Here is a 15,523-nt window from a genome sequence, read left to right as displayed (position 1 = left end):
CCTGTAACATTCCTGACAGGCAATCGCTTGTGCAAATCGGATTTGACCAAATCTCGCCTTCGGCTCCGCCAATAAAAAGCTTTAGATTTGAGACGAGTACGAGTACGAGATTTAACTTAAAGTTCTTGCGCGTGTTCTGAAAAAAAGAAAAAAAAAAAGACACCCTGGAAAGCTTCATTTTACTTTTTTTGTTCACCAAAAAAGTTAGTACGGTTATATATACTGAAGGATGTTAAGCCCTCTCCCGATAGCAAAATGATAAAACTTGTTACATTTGATAACTTGTTCCCACCAACTACGACATTTTCGCTAAAACTCGTAGTAGAACTTTTTCCCGCCAAAATAACGCTGGTTCACGAGTGGGCACCACGCAGTATTGAGAAAATCTTGTACTCGAACTCGTCCTCGTCTCAGAATATTAAGCTCTCTAACAACAGATCTGGGTACGACATTACCTTCAGCGCGCCTCAATGACCACAACTACACTCTCGTCTCAAACGTAGTAGACTTGAGTGTCAGACTAAAGGCTTACGTCTTAACTTTATTAACTCAGCGCTGGAATGACAAGCGTCCATTAGGGTTTTCACGGTCACAGACTATTTCGTTGTCGCGTATTGTCGCTACGTGTATTTCTTATCGCTGCGTGTGAGACGAGTGGTCGACAACTAAACGCTGAAATTTGTCGTTTTTTCGACAACTGTCTGTTTCACCATTTTCCCTACATGTGGTCTCTTAGTTGTCTGCGTTTGCCACTTTAAAAACGTGCTGCGCTATGCGCTATGAGCACGCAAAGTGAGCAGTTGGTTATCAAGTCCTCCCTGTCTTGATTTAATTATCGACGGCTGACACTCCAGTGTGTGGAATGCTTGCACCGGGCAGAATTGCTTGTCGATAAATAAATGACTAATCAGTCTGTCGGAAGCACTAATTGTCCATATCACCCAGACATCTACAGCACCATTATTTCGGTGGTTACGCAAAGCTCCTTCCCGTGCGTCAGGCAGGAGAATACCTTTTCACTAGTTCATAAACCAACGTATATGGGTCGTATGAATAAAAGAAAAGGTTACAAAGGCTTTGATTGCGGAACAAATTTTTCTAGTCAGTAACACAAGAATTGAAGAACAGTGCGTAGAAAATGCGTGCTAATCCTGAGTAGATCTTATTGTCATAAAGATAAACCCATGTACACATTTGGTGGCAAGAAACAACGCAGACCACTGTGTTCCCGTTTGGAGTGTAACCATACCGTTTTCTGCTCAAGGCCGCTCTCTTCGCTTTGCCCGGCGCGTTGTAGACTGGGGATGAGGAATGATTCACCTGGTCATCGTTACTTGCGACGCCACTTTTCGTTCAAGAATACCAAGAAAATTCTTTGGAAATCAACAATGTTCAGAAGTCTGCCCTTAACTCTTTCCTCCCTGCTTCAGCATGGCGAAAATTTTCGAGTTTCTAAGGAGGGTGGCCGTTTCTAATGAGAACAATAGCAAAAAAATAAGACGAGAGAGTTTGGCGGGAATTCGGAATCAGGAAATGGAATTTGCATCACTAGTGAACTGTGTTTTTTCAGTGCCACTGAGATCTAAGACAAATTGGGACACTGGGTTTTTGAAAAACAATTTAGCCTAATAAATAAACGGATTTGCCCCCCTTCTCCATCCCCAAGATTGAAGGCACTAACACCATGCATGCGCACTAAGTAATATTTGTCGTATTCTTTTCTCCCCTTTCTATCCGCTTTTCTCATCTGTGTTTTTTTTTTTCGCTTTTATTATTTTTTTATTTCTGTTGGAAAAGTCGTGAAGGAAACATTACAGAATGTTGAGAGTAAGACAAGCATCAAGGATCAAAGCAAAGGTCTCTTTGTTGTCAGATCCTCACAGTTCAATTAGCACGCCCCATCCCCCGTGGTACGCAAGTTAGTCACGCTGAAGGTTTCCAATTATTCAAACAAGCCTGGGGTCGGTCTGGGAAGGTGTCACCTGGAACAAAAGAACTAATGTTTTAATGATGGGCAAATTAAGGTCGGTACAATAGATCATTTCTTGACACGGTGAAACATTTTACCAAGGTTCCTGAACTTACCGCCAAGAAACGAGGTGACGTAAGAGTCTTTCTCTGACCTTTTGCTGTTAAAAATCACCACGAATGTCGTGCGTGGATCCACGCGCGTTAAGAAGTACGTACTCTGAACGCGCTGTGAAGAAAATAGACATTACCAGTTTACAATCGTAGAGAACAGCTTAGCCAGATAGTGATCGTTATCTAACCTCTCCCTTTTCAATATCGCTGGTAGCCTGTTCTAGGGTTTCAGATCATGGGGACGACGCAAAGATCATGGGGACGACGCAAAGGAGATGCGAGCAGAAAAAAACGGCGAGGGGGTGGGGTAGGAGGTGAGACCCTCCCTCTCCCTCTCGTTCTTCTTATATTTTTCCCACTCTCTTACTTAGCGCCGCACTGCACTATCCGAAAGCCTAGAACTAGCCTGTGTACACACCCCGCCTCCCCTCAGGAAAAATCCCTTCTCCGATTTTGCCTGAGGGGAGGAGGATCTGTACACAGGCTATCTCGCTGAGTAATTGATGCTAATGGTCACAAGAAGAATGAAAGTGATCGGAAACAAAAATCTGGATTATTAAGCAAATCCTACTCATCCAAACTTGATGTTGTTAATGTCATATAGGAGGTAGGGATAGATGGAGGAGTCGGTTGGAATAGTAAAACTCCGTCTTACCCACCCCTCTCCCTTTAAACGACCACCTCTTTCGAACAGCCCTAATTCAACATTTGATCATTTCTTTTCTCTGCACTAAACCGCGATTTTCATGGCCCACCAGTGGTCGAAAAAACGCGATCATATTTCAGGTCTATGCATGGCTGTGGTGAAAGTTCAGCTGGCCCTGACAAGTACGAGTTGGGATATGTTTCACCGCCTTGCTCTCGAGGTTTTTCTCAGGGTCCAGTTGGCCGGGTTCCCTCCCAAACCAAAACAAATTTCCGAGAGAATCAGAGGTTTCTTTAGCTTTTGACCTGACGGGCGTTCTATTTTAGAAATCGTGAGAGTTAATCGAGTTTGCTCTCAGGTTACAGGTTTATTTAGTAGGATGACTTTAAAAATGTGCTACCCCAGTAAAATAAAGTTGGTCTTATCCTTTGATAGTTTGTGATGTGAAGACCTCATGATAATTAACATGATTAAAAGGACAACGCATGCTTTGAGAGCTTTTTATCACTTTCCTGTCGTCGGAAAGAGACGAACGATTTCTAACTTCGGACAGATATTTATCACAGACATTGGTGCATTTGCGGCATGTTGAGGATCTTCTCGCAAGCATGTTACTCTACGAGACAAGACAAATTCCGGGGCGTGGTAAATAAACTACTTCGAATAAGAATTCATTTTTACCAATTAAATTAAGGGACTTACAATATCAAAAAAGTACACGATTTTGTCCAGAGAATTTAGTTCTTGGACTTTGTCGAGGATTATAGATACAATGTTCGGCCAGTGTTCAACTGGTTGTTCCTACAAAAAGAAACGGACATCATAAAAATAGAAAAATCAAGAAGAAAATAGCTACTAGACGAGCCAGCAATAAAAACAAGAGGAAAAAAATAGACCTTCCTCGCTGATGTGTATCTACTTATCGTTAAGTACGAGATTTTCGTCTCAGCTTCGCATTGACAGTAACTTAACAAAACAACAACAACAACAACAAACTTCGGTCAGACCAAACCTTATAGATGCCTCGACAGTGTAAACATAATTTGTTCTACTAAATATAGGGGGAATATAAATTCGGAAGGTTTAGTTGTATCATATTGCTTTTGACATTTCAGCATCTGATATGTAGAAAGTTAACTTACGCCAGGGAATGAGAATATGGCCGGAAAAGCTCCCAAGCCGAAGGGTTTTTCTTTGACGTCCTGCGGCAAATGATATCCGTGCCCTTGATAAAGGTCCAAGTTATGAGTATCCAACAGCATGGACACATTATAAGCGTCCGAACGACGGATAAACGCTGCAATTCTACAAGAACAAAATAAGAAGTACCACGGTTTCACGAAGGTGCGAAATAATTCTCCTCAGCCCCAAGCGGGTTAACCAAAAGGACTGTCTCTAGGCCTTAGCTTGGGGCTACGCCCAGCTGATGAGTCCCAATGAGGACGAAGCAGCTCAGTCCATGGTTGCCACTGCGCGGGTGACATGTCTGTGCGCATGCGTAAGGTACTGGCCATACCGCGGACAGTAACCGCGGACAGCGGAGTTGACCATGGAGTTTGGTATTGTGTACTTTCTTCTGGTTTTGGCTTTAAGATATTTTCCTTAGGGTTTAAAAGTGAGTAAGGCACTTTTTGTAATGAAGAAACTCTTGTTAGGAGTTTGTCATTACGTTATTCGTGTCGTCACAAGAAACTAAAATAGACCATTTTTGATATATTTAAATTCATTATTGGCTCCCAGTTTTGAGGATATAAACAAAAGAAATGTATCATATGTATCAACTATAGGACAAGAGGAGCACTTCTTGGTAAATTATGGTTACCCCCCCCCCCCCCCCTACCCACGACCACCACTATTAAAACAAAGTACCTTTGAAAGCATTTACCTGCCTACATAATCAACACTGGCACGTGATGTTAAGGACTTCATGTCTACTGGCGCGGTTTGTCTCGCGAGTATGGTGTAGAAATACAGGGTGAACTAAAAGGGAGGAAAAAAGAAACCATGAATTTGTATAGAATTGCACACAACTGAACAAAAATCATTGTAAAACGAAGAGATAATGGCTAAAAAATGACGTACTATGGTGCCCTCTTTATTATATACCCATCCCTTAAATTTGTTGAGCACCAAAAAAAGATGGCAACTCAAGATGGCAACTTACAATCGCTATAAATACAGTATGTTGAAATCATAAGTGGGGATAAAGTTTTAGTCTTCTGTTGAAACTATGTAATAATGTATTGTTCTCAAAAGAACCAATAAGATTAAAACATTCCCTGTGACAATCTGTCTTACCATTTAATAGTGAACAATACCTTGTCTAAAAATTTGTAGAATTAAAGCACTACTTCACTGACTTGAAAAATAGGCCTTGACTAAAATCAAAACAAAACAAAACCTGAACAAAGAAGAGGAAGAATTTATACACCCCTGCCACTGCGGAATTTACCTTTGAAACCAAGGCATCTTGAAGTTTTCCAAGCCACTGATACAGAAAAGGTGCTTCAATGTGTTTCTTTTGTGTACTTCCAAACAAGGATTTCTTTAATGTGAGTGATGCTGACAGCTAAAATCATAAGAAGACTAAACATAATTCCAACTACATAGCTATCAATAAAAACTAAACCGTCAGTGACCTTCATTCAGTTCTGCCATTCAGAACCAAAATTTTCTAATTTTATTATCATTGGTCATTTCTTGGTTTTGACGAGTGCATGGGCCGGCCGCAACGCAGGCTAACTGTCAAGCTAAGGCAAAAGGAATTGGTGTACATCATTCCCTGACATGATCTACTTTCAAAAAACTTTATAAGGTTAATACAGTTATCTATTCAATATAAAAGTGAGACTTGTCTTTCTGATTGGTTTTTACATTTTACAGTCAGTAACATTTTGTTTATTTTATTTGAAAAACAGATAATATATTTTATTGTTAATGTCTTATGGTTTATAGTTTGCATTTGACTGTTCTTAAAAAGAAAAAAGAGAAATAGTTCAAGAAATAGTTCAAGTGTCCCTAGAATGCTTGCAGTCCGTCTTCTCTCTTAAAATCTGTAGTTCTTATCTCAGCCAGAGCGATTGCAAACCACGACATAATGTTACAATAAGGGATTCGGACAAGACCCTGTTATCAAGGCCTGTGGATATTCGACGAGCAGTGCTCGCGTGCTTGGGTTTCTCTTGTAGCAACTTTGCAACAAAAAACTTATAGACTGCTCACAGTCTAAAGTATCCCCTGTGAGTTGAGAATTTCCTTTGACTAGACATGGTTAACTCTAAAAAAAAACTACATTGAAATATTATAAACATATTAAAGATTTTGATTTAAATGTAATTTTGGATGTATTTCTCATGTGATGACAATATTTAGTTTCTGTTATAATTAACAGTAAATTCAACATGGCTTGCATATTCCATTGGTACTGAAACTGCAACAACAATAATACTAATAATCTAATAACAGTAATAATAATGATGATGACATTACCAACAAATAAACACTTTCCTACCTCCACAGGGGGAAGTATTTGGCACCAGGAGGACAATTTAACATTGCTTTCATGAAGGTGAAGTAGGGAGGGAAGAAATTTCCATTCAGCCATCTCACACTGGGCTTTCAGCAAATTGGACAAAATATCCACTTCAAAACTAGAGGCAAAAATAAACTGTTTAATTGACATAAAAAAATAATCAGTCATTTAATGATTTTGATACTACAACTGGCAGAGTGTTATCTACCAAGGTTGCACCATCCTCCTTGATCTGCATAATTCTTCATAATTATCATACTCAGCCTCATTCAGTTAAGTTATTGTTAAATTAACAGAGAAATTTCTTGCATGCTTATTGGTCACGAGCCAAGGTTTATCACTAAGAGAATTTAGACCATGGAAACAATGTAATGAGTGCATACTAATTTGTTCTACACTCTCTCTTTTCCAAGAAATTTTGTTGGAACTGGAACTAAAGAACCGTCAACTGTGCATGCACCATCCTCCTAATTTTAATCTGCATAATTCTTCATAATTATCATACTCAGCCTCATTCACTTAAGCTATTGTTAAATAAAGGAGAAATTTCTTTTATACTTATTGGTCAAGAGCCAAGGTCTATCAGTAAGAGAATTTAGACCATGGAAACAATGTAATGAGTGTGTACTTTTCCAAGAAATTTTGTTGGAATTGGAACAAAAAACCATCAACTGCAAAAACCTATTAACAAGAAATTTTCCAAGGTCTTACCATATACCATAATGATGATGATGATGATGATGACGATTGATGATTAATGACTGATAATTAATGATTTATGATGATGATGATGATAATGATAGGATTAACAATAATAGAGTTGAACCTGCCAAAAGCAACCACTCAAAATGTGAAGATTTACTGATCGTTTACGGGAGGTGGGTGCCTATGAAAGATGAACCACAGGGATTTTCTTCCAAGAACATATCCACTCCTTGTAAGAGAATTTACTGCATGCAATTTCCAAGATACAATATGTGTAGGTCCATGTTGTTACTGGATGTTCTTTGTATACTCTGAATAGTGTAGTGCATGGATTGAACATAGAGAACAAACCATGCATAATAAAGAGGTTAAAAACAATGGAAAATTCTTAAACCTTCCACCCTAATGGTGGTTTTACTCACTTATGAGGGGTGGTCATTTACGAGAGGTTCAACTGTAGAGATTTGACAAGAATAATTTGGTGTTTTGGATAGGTGGTTGCTTACCGGAGGAGGTCGCTTAAGAAAGATGGTTGCACATGCAGGTTCGACTGTGTTAATCCTTCTTTTGATATTACAAACAACTGAAATGAGCCTCACTAACCTGAAACATGACTTAAGAGAGTCCAAAATAGGGTGATGAAAACCTTTGTTATGTCTGCAAATTTCAATATAAATTTCAGAGTCTGTATTACTACTTTCACTTTTTCCAACATAAACAATTTTAAAAAAATGAGTTGGAATCAACAAAGTGAACATTACACGAAACTGAGCATACCTTCGACATAACTCGTCTATCATATTTGATAAATCAAAACAATTCACATTTGCTGAAGAACTCATTGTTGCCATAGCTTCATAACTGAAGGTTTCGATCAAGTCACAAGGTTAAGGAAATTAATATTAAATTAAGGTCAAAATTTGGGAAGAGGCCTTTACAAGAGTGTGGCCTATTATAAATGTGCAAACACTGTAGTTATTTGTCTAGCCTGCGTAGCAGGTGCTTGGAAGTAGTGGGCACAAGAAAAAATGGGCGCACAAGAAGGAGACACGCAAGGGGAGAGGGAGCGCCTGCACGGAAGGCCCCCAAAAATAGTTTCCCGCCCCCTCTCCAATTACCTGGCAGCCGTTGCATGAGCTGTCAAAAGTTTTGACAGAAAACGACTGACCTCGCACAAACAAAGCGTGCCGCCAAAAAGTGTTGTACATTTTATCTTCGGTCTAAATATATGTTTATATAAAGATCGGCTGGGTTATCTGATTATATAGCGATGGAGCAATAAACTGATGGTTGACTGACACACAACTTTAAATCTTTTTAACCACAGGCACAATAAATAGGAAACAACAAAGTCAAAACTGGGTAGCAGGATCTTCGTCCACGGTTTTTGCAGTTAATTTAATCCTTATCTTTTAAAGAATGCATGCTGTGTATTATAAAAAACTAAAAATATTGTTCTCTGAGCTTACTCAGCCACAACTGGACAGACACCAACGATCACAGCGTACGTGGAAAATGATCATTGCTTTTACTGCGCTAAGTGGCCGACATGTCTTACTAAGCGGACCTAAACTGTACCGACATGTTTTCTACTGCAGTAACGAGACATAAACAACAGACCTCAGGTCGCCTCCGAACGGCGAATAATACTAACAATAGTGAAATGTTTTTTTCAAATTCATGCTCCTGGCAAGTGTTTCATTTCATCAATCATGTCCAAGTTTTGATGGTATACATTCCATTGACAACACAAGCGGCCAAGTTCTCCTGAGCAAACGGAATATTTCCTCTGATCTTCATTGCCACGACTCGACAAATCTTTTGTTTCTCGCCACTTCTGCTAATGCGTATCTGATGTCAATTCTTTCCATCGTGAATACCATTTGAACACTCCAACTTTTCTTTGAGATTACGGCCACATAGTCCCATTAAACCAGATTGAAGTGACCTCCGAGACCTGAACTTCGATTGTATACAATTTAGCGGCTTCAGGAGCTAGTGGTGTAATGTAAGATCTTCACTACGTTCTCCATGTACTATTGATTGACAGTTTTCTCGCCCCGCGCGGTTAATTTTTCCCTCGGGAGCCTCTTGACCAATTGGAAATATCCCCACTCATAGAGTGCGAGTTGAAACGATTTTCGGGGGCCTTCCGTGCAGGCGCTCCCTCACCCCTTGAGTGTCTCCCTCGCGCGCGCCCGTTCTCTTTTTCGCCCACTACTTCTAAGCGCCTGCTACGCAGGCTATTATTTGTCTCGCGTAAAAAGCAAGACTCATAATCTGCAAACCGTTTTTTTTCTTCGTACTTAGTATAGAAATGGGGGTCATGGTCCCAGGTGTTCCTAGTGGAGACAGTGGAAACTAGGAATAAGAATTGTTGCATGACTGAAGCCACACAAGTTTTGCGAAGAAAGATAGTAGGAAAGACTTACGCAATTTAGAGCTTTCCTAGAATGGGTTGGTTAACAAATTCCACAGCTTGAAAGCATTGATTACTTTGGAGCAAATGAATACTTCAGTGGTCGGAAAAAAAAAAAAGAACCTGAATTAGCAAAACTTTGATGGTGAGGCTATTAACTGGTCTTTCATTGTATGCAAATGAGTCTTGTAATGAGCATGCGGTTTATTTTTGGCAATGATTGAAATGACACATCATGTTAATCACAAATTTCTGTGTATTTATACATGCACATAGCCTGCAAGGGCAGATGTATTTCTGGGCCCAGTTGCTCGAAGCATGGTTAGCGTTAACCAGCGTTTAATACCTTGACAACGTATTGGTTTGGATACTGCTTAACCAATGGTTAAAGCTAACCATGCTTTGAGCAACTCAGCCCTGGTCGTTACTAACATGCGTAACAAATCAATTCAGAAACAAATCATCTAATACGATATAAAAAGTAAATATCCTGTAGAATACTCAATAAAGTAGGAAGTGAAAAACCTTTAGAGCAAGTAAAATAATCCTGTTTCGTGTAAAATTAATTCTCTCCTCATTTCTTATCTAATCTCCAAGCAAGTGAGACTTAATGCCGCTTTTAAGAGCATTCATGTTAAACTAAAAAGTAAACACATTTGCATCAATATTGATCATGCTGTCCTTTCTTGCTTCTGCTGCAATACTCTGTTTACAACTAGCATAAATTCTGAGAAAAGTATTAAGGTTGCTGCACAAATAAAGATCTACTTTCCGTCAAACTACAGTAGTAGTAGTAGAATAATAAAAAAAGTATATTACTGATTTTTACAGGAAAGTACGTACCAGTTTTGCGGTAGCTGTCCTATACTGATACACAGCTAAGTTCTAAAAGATACAAGTCAATTAATTCCTGCCTAGCCTGTGCAAACTGACTTAAATGTCTGCACAGCTCTGCCAACAAACTTCCTTCAACTGGGGACCCTGTGGAAGAGGCAGTGTGTGATGTCTCTTCTATTTTCTTTAACTCTGTTATTAGAGTCTTGAAGCTGTCTCGCACAGACTGTACACAAAAATATTAAAAAAGATGTTAAAAATAATTAAAACATATCATATCATATCATACGATAAAACTCCTGCTCATTTAATTAATATTTGTTTACTAACTTTTCATACTTTTTCTAACTTTTTTTACTAATTTTTTCTCCTCTAATAATGTTTCATTTCAGAAGTACACATCTCCTGCTCACATTTTATACAGTACTAATTATATAATATAAATTATTACAATAACAATAAGGATTTAAGATGTAAAAGAGTTAACATAATAATAATGAATGGCCACCAAAGAAATATCTTGCAATAATTCAAACATACATCTTTTCTGAAGAACTTCTTGGCAATGAAAGGTAAAGAAAAATAAGCCTTCTCTGCCAAAGCCAAGTGAGATAGTGACTGTAGTAATAATGACCACGGAGTACTTGAAACAAGTGGTAGCCGTTTTGTCTCTTTCTCTTTCTCCTGCAAAGCAAAATCAGCATTAACATTGAGTACCATAAAGTTCCAATAGTAACAACCCTCGTTAATTTTGGATTTAGCACCCTTCTGCTATCACTACTTTCGGAGGCTTGCTACTCTCGGGGGATCGTAACTTTAGGATGGCTAAAATGTGTACTCCACATGGGCACTTCAAAAAATAAAATTGCAAAAAAATGTGAAAGGAATACTTTTTCATATTATATCCTGTACTTAAGGGTTATGACCAGGAATGTCAAATTATCATCATTAATAAACCTCAGATTAGTGTGGCATTTAATTTGTTCATGATATCTATCATATCTGTTATTTTCTGCAAAAAGGGAAATTAGTTTTGAAGTCTCTACTTTCGGAGGGTGGTTATTTTCAGGGGGATCGCTACTTTCAGGATTTGCTAACACCTGTGACATTTTATAGTTATTTTCGGAGGTTCAAAGTTGCTGGGCATATGCAATAAGTAGTCCGGGAATTGAACTCAGTATTCTATTTTCCAGGTATCAGGCTCCAGGGGCATAGCGTGAGACTTTGAAGGTGTACACATGTGGGGAGAAAAGTTGTAGTGCCAAAGGTGGCCCAACGTAGAGGAGGGGGGGGGGGGGGCGGTTCTGGGGGCACGCTCCCCCAGAAAATTTTTAAATTTACAGTAGGGTTTCAGAAATGCCATTTCCAGCATTTTCTGCAGGACATTTTCAGTAAATTTATAGGCAGGAAAATGCAAAACTTGTTTTTTTTTTCACTTATCAGGGCAGGAAACTTGGGCCGTCCGAACGTCTGGGACGGGTAACTTTTCCGTTCGGACAAGGAAAAACGTGATCCCAGTTGTCCGAATGGACGACTGAGTTGTAGAGGTCCAACTTAAAAAAAGTCAAGAAACTATACTTACCTGTTTTCTTTGGATATATAATAAAATATTCTTTCCGTAATTAATAACCTAAGTGCTCTAAAAATAAGTAGCTCTTACAGAAAGTAAAATAAAATATCATTTTGTTTACGTTGTGAGTTTGATTTCGTCATGCGAGGTGCTGCCATTAAATTCCATGTGAGTCCTGCTGTACAACATAATAGCAGGCTCACGATATCACACGTGCTTGTCAGTCACGTTTCAGCGAGTTTCAGCGCTTTTCTTTAAGCGTCATGTCTTTGTCTCAGTCGACACTTACTAGCTTTTTAAAGAGGTCAGCACCGGAAACACATGATGCAGATGATGGTACTAGCAATGTTGTACATTCCAAAAAGAAAAAAAGCGAAGATAAGCATTGCAAAGGGGAAAAATGACAGTGCTAGTGGAGCAACAGAAATTGTAGTAGAAGGAGAGGAAGAGGAAGAAGAAATTCTACCGCCACTTCCCAAACTGCCTGAATAAACACAACGACTAAAACAAATGTATCAAAAGATATGTTTTTTCAATGTGTGGAGTTCTCTTAGTTTTAATTCTACGAGCTAAAATGAAATATGAAGTTCATATATTACCCTTTAGTATTGTTGTGGTTGTCTATTTTTGGACAAGTAGTTTTGTGGTTCAGACAAGCAAAATACACATTGTACTTGTCCCAAGGGACAAGTGAATTGAAAAGAAACTTTCTTGCCCTGCTTATCTCTAGTGTTTTCAATAATGTACAGAGTTTATGGAAAAAAAGCCAGTGATGGCTGTCAGAATTATGGTAGTAAAAGGAAAAAAGAAATTACTAACACAAACACAATATAGTGCAAAAGATGTATCAGTCATCCCGATTTAATGATAAAAAAGATGCTTTCTCAGGAAATATAAAATATTTTTCCCCACATTTTAGTTATACATGTATGCATGGGTGTAAGGGTATATAATGGAGGCTATACCCCTGGGCACATGGTACAGTAGCTGGTGAAAATCCCTGGACTCCAGCCCTATTCACTGAGCACTACATGTAACTTATAGGTTTTCAATAATTTACTGGCTTTGCCAGACTTGGCAGGGATGCCATAAAAGCTTTAATAAAGGAAATAACCATATACTTGTATGGCCCATACCAGTCCCATTCTCAAAAATTCTAATAGTCTTTTCCCAATTATGATGAAATCATCTGACCTTGAGGAAATTAATTAATATTAATATTAAATTATGGTCAAAATTTAGGATAAGGCCTATACAAGGGTATGGCCTATACATATGTGTGAGAATCAATGCCGCTTTTAAGAGCATACAGTAAAAAGCGAATACATTTGTATTAATCGATCATTTGTATTAATCATATTTTTACGGTAAAGACACTCAGGACAACTGGAAGAAGATTATCCAATTACAATGTTTTCTGAAAACAAAAGGATTCTCAAGTTTCTCAACAAATTTACAAAATAACATTCATTTAATTTGAGGTTCAAACGGTTTTATTATAAAAAAAGTTTTCACTGGTTGCATAGTTGAACCTTAAATTTTGTTGGTCTGCTTGCAAAAAAACTCAAGAGAATCTTTTGTTTTCAGAAAATGTTGAGATTGGACAATCTTCTTTATCCAAGTGTCACGGTTTTGAGTGTCAGCACTGTAAAAAGCCTGGTCAGTGTACAGGTTGACAGTGTAGATGTGGGTTTTGAACCATGAGCTCCCACTTGGCAGAGTTAAGCAATACAAGATCACTGGCTATAATAATACATTACTATAAGATACACTAGTATATTGAATCAATATAAATTGACTAACCACTTGGTCTTTAGCTTTGTCAAAGGCAAATTGGCTAAGAGCATGGAAGAAAGATTCCAGCAAAGCCTGTTCCCTGGAGATTGGTGGTGTGCTTGGAGATGGGCTAACACTCCTTTTATCTGTAAAACAAATCATATACTAACTAGTTATATGCTCGCACTGTTCAATTTGTTTAGAAATGTCCTGAATTACAATAATTTAATATCAAATAATTCGATGGCCTAAGTGAAAATTACCCTGAAAAAAGTACAAACTTAAAGCAAGGGGCATACATACACCAACCCACAGCCAGGCCAGTACCTCACGTATGCGCATAACCATACCAAGCGGGTAGGGGCAGCCATGGACAGCTGTTTCACCCTTACTGAGGCTCATCAGCATGGCATAACCATCCGCTCAGTGAACAGGGAAAACCCATATCTCAAAGGCCCCCTGTTGCTAAAGCAAATACAAAGCAACCCTTTAAGTGCTGGCTATACACAATACGTGGGAGCTGTTGGTTTGGAACCGCACGGCAATTCTCCCACAACATGCGCCGAGTTTATCTTTTGAAAATAGAGAACTAAACTGTTCTACTGCATAAAGAATTTGAAATCCCGACTTTACATGGCAAATTTTCGAGATATTGAAGTTTGTGTTTTTGCTCGAAGTTGCACACATGTCATTTTGCATAAAATTTAGTGGTCTTATAAGCCAATTTAGAATCCTCAAAAAATCATATTTAAGTCCCGGAATTTTCAATCTACAGATTTATATTTGGTCGCTTTTTAAAGCTAAATAGTCAAAGATTTATGGTGCGCGGATGAAGCCTTCTAAATTATTTTGCTTCAAAGACACAATCAATTTTACCGCGTTGTGTTTTCTTAGCGACAGGCAATAAAAAAAATTCCAGCAGGGGCAACTGTGACAGCTATCGCCTATAACTTAAATGAATACCCAGCTGACGATTGGTTGAAGACCACACAGCTCTATTAGGCTGCCGCCTTTTAGCTTCGTGTCTTTGCGAGGCTGCTTGTTGGCAATTACTTTAGAGTCAAGCAGCCAGGTCAAGCATACCCCCAATTATACATGTAAGTTAACTTGCACTCTATAAATGAACTGATTATTTGAAAATTGAATCTGTAAATCCTTCTGCTACTGCCATCAAATTCTTGAATGGATTAAGTTATGAGCAGTCAAGTAAAAACAACAGCTTTGCTGTTTTCGGTCATGCAGAATAAAAATCTATAGCACCATGAATCAATAAAATTCCTACAAAGACATTTTTTCATTTAGTTCAAAAAGAAAAAAAAGCCAGACTGACCAGATGGTGGTATACATTGGCTTCTTCTGAGGTCCTGCCAAGGTAAATTCCGACAAGCGACATGGCCGAAAAAGTAGCGACAGCGCGTAAAACGAAATTGTGACAAGCAACAACCTCCCTCGGCCAAATTGCAACAGTGACGGCAAAGCCGACAATAAGCGACAAGCATTATAAACACCGACACGAGACGTTTTAAAATTCAGACGGGCGACATGGGACCCCCACCCCCCCCCTGGCAGGGCCTCCACTCTATGTGCAAGGGGACTGTGGAATATCGTCCAAATCTAGCAACAGACCAGAAAGTCTAACAGAAGCCGTTACAAAGGGCAGTTCTTTCTCCACCAAATCCTAAGGTAACTAAAGGATTTCCACAGGGTATCCACTTCCGGTCGGCCATAAATATGCATTTATGACAAGCTCGTACAAGCAGTCCGGAAAGGAGGCTTTCGGATCAAGCACTCATAAAAACGTAATATTTTTGGTTTGAAAATATCAAACACAGCAAATTTTATGTGCATTAGTAATTAAAGGCCTTACCTGACGCCATTTCAAAAAGTCATTGCTTTTTTTCCATTTTTTTCTATAAATACCAACAAAATAATTATTTCGATTCCGACTAACTGGCCGCC

General features: G+C 38.7%; 1 protein-coding gene across 2 annotated transcripts; it reads right to left on the bottom strand.

Moving 5' to 3' along the window:
* Window positions 1-353: 353 nt before the first annotated feature.
* On the bottom strand, window positions 354-15,516 carry LOC140946090 (KICSTOR subunit 2-like). 2 transcript variants are annotated; one of them, XM_073395165.1, is made up of 13 exons: window positions 15,432-15,509; window positions 13,592-13,710; window positions 10,759-10,902; window positions 10,281-10,444; window positions 7,743-7,826; window positions 7,569-7,622; window positions 6,240-6,378; window positions 5,181-5,297; window positions 4,614-4,708; window positions 3,871-4,033; window positions 3,431-3,529; window positions 2,086-2,197; window positions 354-1,471 (listed from the first exon to the last, which is right to left on the bottom strand). In XM_073395165.1, exons 1-13 carry the CDS (start codon window positions 15,439-15,441, stop codon window positions 1,407-1,409), a joined length of 1,365 nt encoding a protein of 454 aa, XP_073251266.1. In that variant the 5' UTR covers window positions 15,442-15,509; the 3' UTR covers window positions 354-1,406. The 2 variants fall into 2 exon arrangements, with proteins under 2 accessions (XP_073251266.1, XP_073251267.1); XM_073395166.1 differs by lacking the exon at window positions 354-1,471 and adding an exon at window positions 1,739-1,982 and having other exon boundaries at window positions 15,432-15,516.
* Between the last annotated feature and the right edge of the window lie 7 nt (window positions 15,517-15,523).

The sequence above is a fragment of the Porites lutea genome, chromosome 8, assembly GCF_958299795.1.
Source record: "Porites lutea chromosome 8, jaPorLute2.1, whole genome shotgun sequence".
In the NCBI taxonomy this organism is placed as follows: Eukaryota; Metazoa; Cnidaria; class Anthozoa; order Scleractinia; family Poritidae; genus Porites; species Porites lutea.
Note: the sequence above shows the minus strand (reverse complement) of the source record. Positions and strands in the feature narration are given on the sequence as shown.

Coding starts and splice junctions, on each gene's coding strand:
- LOC140946090 (XM_073395165.1), bottom strand. Junction 10,445..10,758: donor AGAAGTTCTTCAGAAAAGAT/GTATGTTTGAAT, acceptor TTTTGTGTACAG/TCTGTGCGAGACAGCTTCAA. Junction 7,623..7,742: donor ATAGACGAGTTATGTCGAAG/GTATGCTCAGTT, acceptor TGAAATTTGCAG/ACATAACAAAGGTTTTCATC.